At 49.1% G+C, this 12,887-nt stretch overlaps 1 protein-coding gene across 1 annotated transcript; it reads right to left on the bottom strand.

Annotated features, from left to right (window-relative positions):
* Nucleotides 1-2,392: 2,392 nt before the first annotated feature.
* CYP2W1 (cytochrome P450 family 2 subfamily W member 1) lies at nt 2,393-12,637 on the bottom strand (the record flags this gene model as incomplete). The annotated part of the gene is made up of 9 exons (XM_082490384.1): nt 2,393-2,816; nt 3,324-3,465; nt 4,080-4,264; nt 4,641-4,782; nt 5,824-5,994; nt 8,379-8,536; nt 8,647-8,796; nt 10,069-10,231; nt 12,455-12,637. 9 exons carry the CDS (start codon nt 12,635-12,637, stop codon nt 2,629-2,631), a joined length of 1,482 nt encoding a protein of 493 aa, XP_082346510.1. The 3' UTR covers nt 2,393-2,628.
* Between the last annotated feature and the right edge of the window lie 250 nt (nt 12,638-12,887).

Here is a 12,887-nt window from a genome sequence, read left to right as displayed (position 1 = left end):
GACAGCCTTGGTTTTTCACTTTTAGGTCTTCGACTCTTGGTTGCAGGGGCTGAACAAAAGGTTCCCACCACAGCTTCACTGATGCTGGTGCTGTCCCTCAGCTTAGCGCCTTGGACCCTCAGCCTCTCACCTCTTGCCCTCCCAAAGCATCACCTGCTGGCAATGCCACTCTTGAGGAGTGGTGGCAGCAGGATGGGGTCTTCTTCAGGGCAGGCGGGGAGGGACAGGAAAAGCGACAGAGCAGCATGTCGCATATCAACGCAGTGAAGGAAGTCTTGGCCTTGTGAAATAAAAAAAAACAAACACTTTTGCCTTTGGCTTCAGAGAGGCCAGGGCTGTTCCTGGCCCAGCCCCCTCCAAAAGTAATATGAACTCAAAAGACAGCTATGGCAACAATCTGGTGCTCCGGGGGACAAAACTGGGCTGGGTTCAAATCTGCCCAAATTCACTGGTGGAACGCCAGCCCTGACGACCCCTTGCCATGGGCAACCGGGGTCTTGGCTTCGAAGGAGAGAGATGGGTCCCTTCCTACACGGCACGGCAGCCTCCAGAGCCTGCTCTGCTTGGACATCACCTTCTGCGCTGGCACCCCCCGGCAGGCAGAGCAGCGCCTGCAGCAGTGCCGGCCGGGTACAGAGATCCAGCGCACTGCGCAACACCCCTGCCCCAACTGCAGCCAGGGGCTCCCGGCTGCAAACACTGAAGGAAAACAGGTTTCTTTGATTCCTTCGAAAAGGGCATCCTACTTGTGCCTGTGTTGGCAGATGGATGGAAGCGATCGCCCCCCGGCACGCTGAATCACGCAGCTGAATACATCTCCGCAGAAGAAGGTGCCCGCCTGCCGCTTAGTTGTTCAGCCAAAGGATGGCAGAACATTGCTTATGACTCAGCTACGTATTTATCTAGCAGAAACCACTGGCTCTCAGAGGTGGAAATACCATTTCCACATTCCTCAGTTGCCCTGAGGGTCTTCCCTCGAGCTGCAGAACACGTTTGTGCCTTGTAACACACCGGCCCGGACTGCAGGCAAACAGCTCGGGGCAGGACAGGCGGCCGGGCTTTTAAAAATAAGAAAGACCTGAACAAATCCAGCTCAGGCTGTGCCCGTGGCACGTGCCAGCGTGTCCCATAGCCCGGCCTGCCACCCCTACCGCTGCCCGATGCCGGGACCAGCGGCTTCTGCGCTCCGAGGGGCGCCGACCAGCTGCGAGGACGGCGGCAGCTGTACCGCCGTGCAGAAGGAGGGCTGTCTCCCGCCCGCAGCCCCTCTGCCCGCTGCCCGCAGCAATAAGCGCTGTGCAGAAGGGCATTTCTATTTTCTTTTTGCCACGAGATGGCACCACGATCCCTGCGAGTCACAGCCCGGCCCTGCAGTGGGGAAAGCCGCAAACTGGGGAGAGCTGAGCCTTGAGCTTTTATGGACCCCCATGTCCAACTGCGGCCACCCGCGAGCAAGGCCGGGAGCAAAGGCACACGCACCGGCTTTTACCATTAACCTGGAAGAACCAGGTAGTACGCAGGGAACAGGAGGAGTCTTCTCCTCCCCATCCCGCAGCAGACCAGGATCCCTCCCAGGGGTACATCGGCTCAAACACCTCGTGAGACAACGGCTCCAGCCACCTCCCACTGCCGTCTGTCGGCTCCTTCACCAGCACTTCAGGCCAAGGAAGGAGCCGGCGGATGTAAAAGAGTCCTGTTGCCTTCACTGACGAGGGGATGGGATGAGGCTCCATCTCTAGTCCTCTCAGAGGAGGAGAAGAGATGGGAATGTCCGGAAAAGACAGCGTCCTGACAAATCCCACAGAAAGCCGGGAGACGTAAGGAAAGGGGGGACGGACAGGTTTTCTAACGCTTTGCCTGGATCTGCCCAGCTTCTGTGCTGCTTAAGGAAAGAGCGCTTTAGAAGCACCTTTGCAATGTTTGCGTGTTTGCTGGTTCACACACGGTGCTCTGAAAAGAAGTCGTGTTTATGTATCTGAGCTACCTTTGTAAAAAGGGGGGGGGGGACTGTCTTCACTTGTCTGGGGAGAGCTGTTAAGTCCCGCATCAATGCAGCCGTAGCAGAGCCTGTACCCAGAAGGGGCCAAAGACCCCCAAGGAACGATGCTAAGGTCCCTCAGAGCAAGGGGACCCTAAAAAGTCCAGCATTTGGCATCTGGGATTCAAAACCAGAAAGTGTTGGAAGAGCATCCATCAGACACAGAAAGCGCAGGTATCTGGGAATCGTTTATCCTGTGTGCAGCAGGGAAAAGAGCAGGGATTAGAAGATGACACAACGTTTGTATCTACTATTGCTCTCCAAGTGAAGAAATGACCCACTCTTGACAATCATCCTCTCCCAGAAGCTCAGAACTAGAATTACTTTCTTATGCTGTATATTTGTTCCGTCATTTCCAGTCATATATCTGGCTGGAATTTTCCAGGTAACCTCACCCACCAGCCCTCCTCTGCTTCTCAGAAAAATATTTGTTCGACAGGTATTGTAGCACGTAGCCAGTACTTGCAAGGCTTTGAGTAAGAAGCCACTTGTAGCTGCTGCACAGGGATCTGATTTTTCCTTCGTGCATCTGCTGGGCTCTGGGCAAAACAACCCCGTGGGTTTTTCTCAGTTCAGAGCCTTGGTTGGGCTCATTGGCGTGGCACAGCGCAGGCGCACTGCGGATGGGGCCTCATGGTGAATCCAACCTCTGCAGTCGTGTCCAGCTCAGATTCTTTGACCCCGTGTGGAGGCTTAAAAGTAAATTTCTGGATCAAGCCTGTGAAGAAGATGAAGAGCTCCATCGTGGCAAGACTTTCTCCAATGCAGTTTCTCCTCCCTGCAATGCCGAAAGCATGGCTGTTGGTGGGCAGATTGGGTACGTGGTGGCTCAACCTGACACCTCTTCCCTCCTACTTGGTAGCAACAGTGTGAGGGACAGTATAGGCCTCAGAAATGCAAAACAGCGTGGCGTGATATTCAGCAGCCACCACCGTTCATTTCCTTCAGGCATTTGAACGGGGCTGTTTCACTCTGAGCCTGAGAGGAACTGATCTGGGACGCCCTGGAAACCCGCCTTCCCAAGGCAGAGGGAAGGTTGAACACTCGCTTGAAGGCGTTGGGTCTTCTGTAGGTCCCAGTGGTGTCTTTAAACACCAGGACCTGGTGTGGGCTGAGGGGCTGTTTGCAAGTCATCAAAACCCAGGGCAGGTACTTCTAAACCATCCCCACCACTGATGGGGGGGGTGTCATTCCCAACAGAGGCTCGGATCCTGCCACTTGGCTAGGACCTTCTGAGGGGCACGGGGAACTCGGCGCCCCATGCAGGGCCAAACGCTTTCGTTACCTGCAGAGAAGGGCAGGAACGCTTTCTTTTTTACGAAGTTCCCATCTGCATCAAGGAAATGGTTGGGGTTGAACTCGTCTGGCGTCTCCCACTGTGTTTTATCCAGCAGCACGGAGGTGAGCAGAGGAATCACCGTTGTCCCCTGCAGCACAACCACACTCTGCTTTAGCATGTGTGGACACAGCAAACCTCTGGCCTTGCCCATTCAGCCGTGTAACTGTTCCTCCCTTTGGACTGTGTCTGGAAGCAAACTTCTGCCCCTGAAGAACTAATTCCTGGGCTTGTACATGACCATATGACCTTTAGTTAGTGTGAATACCCAGTTCACAGGAATTACTGACTAATATGTGATTAAACAACAATGGTTGTTGGCAGTTCCTGAGTTATGAAGCAGAAGAGAGATGTGCACCAGGCTTCCTTCCTGCCCAGCTGCTCTCTGCTGGCCTCAAGCAGGCAACGAGACCGTGCCGTGGTACTCCAGAGGCAGAACTGCTCTACAGGGCATGAATAGCAATGGAGAGCGAAGAGAATAAGGAACAGACTCCAGATTACAAGTTACGGGAAACAGGAAGTTGTGTGCATAACCCTGAAGTCACACTGCCATCGGTCTGGGTGCGGAGGAGACGGGGGATTAGGGAACCGGCTCTTCCCCCACAAAAGCCCTGTGCTTCAAGCTCCCCCACTACTTGTGACATTTTGCCCTGTGGGTCACTGGTGTGCTGCACACCCCCCCTTCATCTGGAGAACAGCAGGTACCTTGGGGATGAAGTAGCCTTTAAAGTGGGTGTCAACAGAGGTGCACCGTGGAACGTGTGTCAGGAGGGGAACAAATCTCTGCACCTCATGGATCACCGCGTTGGTAAATGGCATTTTTTTCCGGTCCTCAAAGGTAGGCAAGCGGTCAGGGCCAAGAACTTGCCCAATCTCTGTATGGACCTGTTCTGGAGGACAAAAGAAAGGCATAAAGTGAGTTTCCCTCAGTGGTAAAGCACCTTCAGATCCCAGCTTGTGATGACTGTTGGACTATCTCAGGCAGGAGGTCGCCCAGCCCCTGGGAGCACAGAGAGAACAACTCCTCAGATCATAGAATCACAGCATCGTCTAGGTTGGAAGGGACCTTTAAGATCATCAAGTCCAACCATCAACCTGACACTGCCAAAACCACTACTAAACCAAGATCCTTTAGTCCTGAATGGCAGCATACACGCTGGTGGACAGAGGTGGACAGGTTCCAGATGCTCTGATCTTACAGGTGAGCAGCACTTAGGGGGTCACTGCACCCTACGTAAGAAAAGCAAACCCATAAAGGTGCCTTACTTTGAATCTCGGGGTACTTCATCATCAGCAGGATGGCCCATTGCAAGGTCGTGGAGGTTGTCTCAGTGCCAGCCATGAGCAGGTCGAGCGCAGAGGCCAATACATTCGCATCATTAAAAAGCATATTGCTCTTCTTTTGCTCCTGTAGGGAAATAAAAAGAAAAAAACCCAAACACTGCTGTTAACATGGAAAGAGAGAACTAGGGCAGGTAACCCAGTCTTCAGAGACACTACAGTGGGATGCCTGCGAATTACAAGTGCCAAGATGCACCTCATTGACATACCGTTACAGAAATACTTCCGTTTTCAGCAGAAATATTTTCTCACCTGAGCTTTTGCCTCCCCCCTCCCCCCCCAAATGAACCAATTGGACTATTTCATTGATTTTCCAACATTACATGACATTTATCTGCTCTGGGCAGTGGTTATCTGATCGACTCAGGACTTCCATCCCCTGCCTGTGGATCCTGAGAAGGTGGAACAATGACGAGGGGTGCAGGACCATGCCTTCCCAGGTGGAATCTGTCTAGATGTGTGCCAGGCACTCCTAGGAGCTACAGGGAAGCCACGAAGGCCCAGGACACCGCCGGCTCTGCTGTCCCTGCCTTGCGCCGCTGATGGGAACCTCGCCTGTTCCTGGCTGCAACACGGCATGGAGCCCAAGCACCCGTCCTGCCCACCACCCCTCTCAAGTACACGGATGCAAACACTTGGAGAAAAAGGGCAAAAATACGGATTGATCCTTCCTTGCTCTACTCCCACGTGACCATCCCCTTTGGCAAATCCGCTACGTGGGAGCTGGTGATGTGTTTGCACGAACGCAATAGGAACTTTGGCATCTCTGCAACTGGGAATCTGTTGCCTCTTCCCATGCCCGCAGGGAGGGACGCGTCTGCCCGGAGTGAGTTGGGAAAACGACATTACCTCTCTCTCGCTCTCCAGCGAGGAAGGGACCGCAGCTAACACCCGAGGACAAGTTTTACACATTCATGCAATGTGGTCTAGTTAATTATTTCTTGCTTTTCCTGCAGTATGCAGTATTTAACATATTACAACAGGAGGATGTTTACCCCAAATTTAAATATTTTCATGTAGACTGCAGTAGAGTATGTTCATTAGGCAAGCAACACAGAGCGTCTCTGTATAAGATACCGCAGTAGGAAACATCCTATTGTTAAAATACCTCTTGTTTGAATACCAATGCATCAATGTAGCTCTTCAGGTCAGTTTTGTTAATATTTTCTTTGCTTTCCTTGATGCACTTCTTTAAGATCACAGACACCTCTTCCACTCTTTTCAGGATCATCTTGTGAGGTTTGAGGAGAAATCCAAGGCATGGGTAGAAATTGAATAACTAAAAAGAAAAAAAAGGAAAAAAAAAAATCACAGAAAAAAAATTTCAATTCACCCATTACCTTCTAAAACTCAAGTACCATAATGGAAAAATCATTTATGTAAGGAACTAAATGACATGTGATTGGAATCTCTCTTTTTTGGTAGCTAAAAAATTTTAACGTATAAAAATGCCTCCTCTTATTAGAAGTTCTCTACAGGAATGAATGGAGCCTATCAGACTTGTCTAGACAGAGCCTATAAGCACAAATTTAAAAAGAATACAATTAAGGGAAAGTGATAGTAAACTCATGAAACAATGAAATTACATTTTAAAAGAGGTAATAAAGCAAAAAGATAAAGCATTACGCGAAGAAAACTCCAAATGTTTAGCAGCCAAAATACTTACATTTTCAAGTTGTTAGATCATCATTTTTAACTTTCACACGAACTATAAATCAATTACTCTGAGTTCTCAGCACCACTAAATTTCACAGCACAATGATCAGTTGCATTTTATGTGCAGGGGGGTTACTTACACCATTTCTCAATGTTATATATAAACTGGCTGCAGAGTAAGATTCACAAATCCCTTGCTCTTGCTAAGCAGTTATAATTTTTGTTGTTTTCTGCGAAACCAAACCTGCTGTAGAGATTAAAATAAAAAGGATGCTGTACTATTGTAAATGGTGACTATTGTAAATAGTTCTCATTCAGGAAATAAATCCATCAGCATATTTATTTTTTTTAGCAGCTTTTTGGATTACTTTCAATATTACCTTAAGTAACTAATACTCTATTCCTTGTGGCGGAGGATTAAGTTTAACAAGAGCTCTTGGCTCAGGTGAGAGCCTCTTAGGTGGAATACCCTTTTCATGCAGCTCCGTTGAGCGGGTATTGACTTAATGCCGCCAGAGGCGGTACGAGAGGTCCGTATATAATGTCTGCAGCTCTGTACTTTGTACTGCTACTCTGTAACTTCACTGGTTTCTTAAATCGTAGCAAGAGACCAAAACCAAGTAACCCTCAAATACACCTGAAATTGTCCCTGAGACACGAGGTTACTTTTGGGATGTTCACACAGCATTCAGCAGAAAACAACCGGAATGAGCCTGGCTATTTTTCTTTGTACATGCACAAATAAAGTCATTATTTCATTAGTTTTATCACCGGTGTGTTTTTAAATCAAGAAACTCTGGCCATGCCCTCCAAGAGGCACCTGATTCCCTCCTGCCTCTTCCAGCTGAGCCTTCTTTGGATCAAAAATATGAGGGAGCAGGAGATGCTGGCATTTTGTGTTTTATTCTGGGTACTGCTGGACAAATACTGACAAAAATGCAAAAAAAAATCAAAAAACGGGTAAGCAGAGTCCTTCAGAACCCTCTGTCAAAAGAGCTACAAACATTTTTAAGACACACTCCAGGAACATCTTCCTGCAGTCACTGTGAAACACCAAAGACAGAAGGTTGCCCAGATCCCAGTCACAGAATCATAGAATCGCTGACGTTGGACGGGACCTTTAAGATCATCACGTCCAACCATTACCCTGCCCTGACGAAACCACTTCTACACCATGTCCCCAAGTACCACCTCTACCTTTTTTTTAAACACCTCCAGGGATGGCGAATCCACCCCCTCCCTGGGCAGCCTCTGCCAATGTTTGATAACCCTTTCAGTGAAAAAGTGTTTCCTAATATCCAATCTAAACCTCCCCTGGCACAACTTGAACCCATTTCCTCTCGTCCTATCACTTGTCACCAGGGAGAAGAGGTCAGCCCCCACCTCTCTACAACCTCCTTTCAGGTAGTTGGAGAGAGTGATAAGGTCTCCCCTCAGCCTCCTCTTCTCCAGGCTGAACACCCCCAGTTCCCTCAGTCCTACATTCGGGTCTGTTTCCTCATGGGAGACTACAATTCGCCCTAAACTGTAAAGTTCACAAAATAATGTAACTAAAAATAATGTAACTAAAACCAATAACATAAAGGACAAAGTCTATAGCGCTTTTGTGGATTTCCACTGGTGCTCCTGGACACTGCCCACCCCAAGTCCTGCGATGCTGGAAGTCTCAGTTATTGCATCTTCTGTCTGTAGAATAATGAAGCACACCCCTTCTGCTGGCGAGGTGACACCAGCATCTCAGCCCAGTGCCACCATGTGATGTTGGACCTCCTTCGCAAGAGGATTTCACGAAGGAAGAAAAACCCCAAACAAAGAATCTCGTCCCTGCCCATGGGAGCAGGGGTTGGAATAGAGGATCTTTAAAGGTCCCTTCCGACCCAAACCATTCTCTGATTCTTATGTTTCGGTACCCTAAAGATTCTGCAAAGCCATTCAGTACTAGTAAGTCAGCTTGACCTACCAACTCTGATGAGATACTGAAGCACCTCGGCACAGAGGGTCACTTACATGCAAGAATGGAGAGCCAAGAAGGTGCATAACTTCATCTATGAGTCTTAACAGAGTGAGATACGTCGGGTCTTCATAATCAAACCTCTTCCCAAAGAGAATAGCAAAGGTGATGTTGGTGGGGGCCATATTCAAAAATCGTAATCGGAAAGGTCCACCTAGAAATGAACAAAATGATAACCGTATTGGTCATTTCTGGAGCAACCCAGAGGTCTTCGTAGTGGCTTTATAAAGTAGCATGAAACACTCAACGCCACCTCCAGCTCACCTTTGAAAGATTTGATCAACTCAGTGAGAAAGTGAAGCTCCTCAAGCATCATTTCTTCTCCAAGACGCTTCCCCATGCCGAGATCCCGCATGGTGGCTATTGTGAACCGCCGTGTCGTCTTCCAGAGGTCTTGAGAAGAAAAGAACACACCTACGGAGGGATTTCACGCCCTGTTGGCTGAGGCAGTATGGGATTTTCTCAGAAACAGCAAAAGCACAGCTGTGGAGCACAGGTATTTTTCAACCTGGTGGAGCCTACTCAGGAGAGGGCTGGGGGCTCAGGGGGGGCTGGCTTGGGAAAACACCACCCCAGGTAGGGTCAGGACGGCAGAAGGCAACATTTTAAACAGTCAAGTGCTGTTCACACCAAAGCTCTGGGTTTGGCTTGTTTATAGCTTTGTCTCTTCGCAGCCATACGCAGTAAAAAGCTCTGTGCGCGGTATTTGTCTCAGGCTGACGTGTTTTTCCTTAGAAAAATGACCCAGCTGTTTCGGAGAGCAAGGCCAGGAGCAGATGACACCGCTCCGTCCCTGTCATGAACAGGACAAACGATTTCACTGAACAACTTGCGTTTTAGAGGATGAACTGTACACTGTGCAGGGCTCGGGGGGGGGGGGGGGACAGGGAGCACCTTTGCTTACAGCTGGGGAATTCCACCCCCCATCCGCCAAAATAATGCTCAGCCAAGAGGGCACAGAGGTGTTTGGGTACGATTCAGAAGCCCTCCCTTTCCCGGAGGCCTTCCAGGGCTGAACACAGCCTACATCTTCACACGGTGGTTGGGAAAGTAGCGCAGTGTACCCTTCCTCACATGGGGCCTCACTCTTAAAAACAAGATTAAAAAAAAAAAAAAAACACACGCTGTATGCATTATATACATATTAGGTCATCAAATCTTTTCCTTTCGGCCCTGGATTATTCTCTTCATTGTTTTTCAATGTCTAGTCTTGGGCAATGTATTACTTTTTAACATGCAATTCAGAAACACGCCAAAAATCTGTTTACAGAAGTAATTGTTTGAGGTACAAATAGCCTGTGCAATTGCACTCTTGCCAGTTCTTGCAGTCTTTATCATGAGTCATGCATGATCCACGCTTTGTCTGAACTCCCAGTAACTGTAGAAAAGAGATTGCGTAAGGACCTCAGCCTTCACATTGTGAAAAATAGTTTCCTTCCCTCTGCGCTGAAAAAAACCCACCCTTGAAATGTGACCCAAGTGCCACTAAAAGCAAAAAACTGATAAGGCAAATAAGAAGAACCCCAGAAGTATTTAAGAAAACAAACAACTGCCCCCAAGCCCCACAAAATGTAGCCCTCGATGATAAGGACACAGATCACAACTCGTAAATACTGTCGCAATTGAAACAACACATTTGAGAAAGAGCGTAGCAAGGACGTCCTTCTCTCTTCCACCTGCCAGTACCGTTTCCATGTTGGATGCGATAGAATATGGGTATAGCCGGTCTGTCCTCAAACACATCCGCCGTGTTCAAAAGGGCATCCTTCACTGCCTCGTAGCCAGTCAACACCACCACCCTCTGGAACCCCAAATGGACGGTGAACACGGGGCCATATTTCTCTGAAATCTGGAAGGAGAGAAAAATCAGAGCGTGGAAGTCGTCAGTGGCAGAGGCACGTCCTGCCAGGGTGGCTGAAGAGTTCCTTCCCTCCTCCTTCTGTGGCCGGAGGGCTGGAGGGATGCCAGAGGCAAAGCCCTGAGACACTTAAACGAAAGAGGAATCAAAGCAAATAAACACTGGTCTGCTTGAGCCAACAGCTTCCGTAAAACCACCGTTTTTCTGAGCTGGTTGGACTCAGGTTGGCCCAGGGGGTTAAAGAGGCAGAAGGCAACAAGACATTTTGGACACCACCAGCAGCATAAAAACATCACCAAGATCTGCCAGGCAGCTCTGGAGCAACTGCTGACGGGGCATGCGGTAATGCTACCGTCCACCACAAGAGGATGGAAGAGCAGAGGTGTCCTCTTTTATTATAAAAAGTTAAATAAAAGCTTTGCTGTAATTAATGCAAAGAGATATATAACGTGATTCACCCAGGATGGACGTATGAAGGCATGAGAAACGATTGCTCTTGCAGCTCGCCTTAGAAAATTACCACAATACCACACTCTACTTTTTTATTCCTGCTACACCATAGCTTTCAAGCCACCGCACAGGAGGACTTTCTAGTGAGACCTGAGATACCAGGCAGCAGGAGCTCTCTGGAGGCTCACAAACATGGTCCTGCCAGGCCTTAACGAGGAACTAAGACCTAACCGACAGCAAGGGAGTTGAAACTGCATAAAGCTACCGTGAGATCAACCCCCGTGTCCCATCAAAGGAGACCAGTTCTGGCAATGTAAACCAGAGGAGGCTCCAAAGCTTAGCAACCCCTCCTGCTGGACCAAATAACGGCATCATCTGCCATACAACTTCCATGGGGAAATCCTTTAGGGATTCTCCTTTTGGGGAGGAATTTCTACTCCAGGTCATTTGTTTGCTAGCACCTTAAAAGTCTGCTGGCAACTCAGCTTTCGGATTGTTTCTGCAGTTCCACAAGCCCAGTATAAAATCTCACCCAACCCATAGCTGCAGCCTGGAGGACCCTCTCGACGTCCTCTGCTCTTTGAAGTCAGGGCAGAGCAGACAAAGTCTGCTCTGCCCTGACTTCAAAGAGCAGAGGACGTCGAGAGGGTCCCCAGGCTGCAACCATAGACCCCTTTCCCAGTCGGTTTCAGCTGTAGACCCCTTTCCCAGTTGGCTTCTTGGTGCTATAGTTCCATGGGGGAGAGAAGGCACTGGTGTGGTCAATGCGTCCAACATCTTCCCCCGAGTCTGGACCTCACCAAGATGCTATCACCTTGCTCCTGCCTCCTCAGGTCACCTCCTTTCCAGCCTCTGCTTTGCTTATTCTTCCCAGCACCTCCCCGAAACCCCTTCTCCTCTCCTCCTCCTGGTCTTGGCCAGAAACAAAGACCACAGTCCAAACCGTTTCCCAGCTCCCGAGCTCTGGGTGTCAAGCCCGCTGTGAGCTGGCCGGCGTAAGACGAAGATGTATCTCCACAGGCATCTTGGAGGCCCCTCGCACGGCACGGTGATGGGAACGAGAGAGGGAAAGGCAGCGCCTCTTCCCTACGTAGGGCTAAGCAGGTCAGTGGGGTGCTGGCAGCCTGACGTTACAAGGTGGAAGGTGCAGGACATTCACACCCCATGTCCTGACACGGGGAATGTCCACCGAGCCACATCTTGGCTCTGAGAGACTAAATGCATTGAGATTTTCCCTTCTTTTTTTTTTTCTGAAAGACCGATGCCGGGCAACTGTGATTCCTACCGAGGACCTTGTCTTGTGTAAGTCCAAGTCATTCACTGCTTCAAATGACTTCTACATCTCTTCTTTGGGCTGTGCTGTACTAATTCCCATTCTCATGAAAAACTGGCAACGCAAATAAGAAATACAAGCTATTTTGGCAACGACAATTAAGCATCCATCATTCAGTTTGGCTACGTGGACACTCAAATATTTTAAAGTATTTCACAACACGAGGAAGATGCCAGAATTTAGGTCCATCAGTCTGATCTGATGCAGATACTCATAGTTTTCAATGCGTGAGCCGTTCTCATGTAAGCACTGCTCGTGTTTATCATCGCCCTCTGCAGAGTCCTTGGTCATTCTGAAACCTTTAAAACATCACAGTTTTTTAAAAATGCATTTAGCACTGAAAAGCATCTCAGAACTGTCACCAGAGGAGGATTTTCAATAGGTACACGCTGATGTTCGACACCCGAGAAACAAAGGACGTTTGTTCTTACCTTCATGAGTGACTTGTCTTGTCTTCTGATGTCCAGCAGATGCAGGTTGCCAATGATCGGAAGAGGAAACGGACCGGGAGGCAAATTTAAAGCTGATTGCTTCAAAACTTTTAAAACATAGAGCGCAGCTGATAAAAGCAACGCGCACACCCCACAGATGAGGAGGGGGGTGAAGGCAGCCATGTTTTGGTGGAGTTGCCCTTCTGGAACGCCACCGAGACACCATTATGAGAATGCTCGCATTATTGCATTATATTTATCCAGACTAAGTGATGTCAGGGGTTTTGCTGCACTTTGCACAATCTTCCCCTCCACCCCCAGCTCTTCACAAAAACTGGAATTTATGTCTGCAAAAGGCAAAGTCCAAGCGGGACTGGTGGAGGTGCAGGCTTGCGGGCTCCCCACCGAGTGCAGCGGGGCAGGTTCGCTTCAT

This window comes from Vanellus vanellus (assembly GCF_965231255.1).
Source record: "Vanellus vanellus genome assembly, chromosome: 14".
In the NCBI taxonomy this organism is placed as follows: Eukaryota; Metazoa; Chordata; class Aves; order Charadriiformes; family Charadriidae; genus Vanellus; species Vanellus vanellus.
The sequence above is the reverse complement of the archived record's forward strand: the minus strand, read 5'-3'. Positions and strand labels throughout refer to the sequence as shown.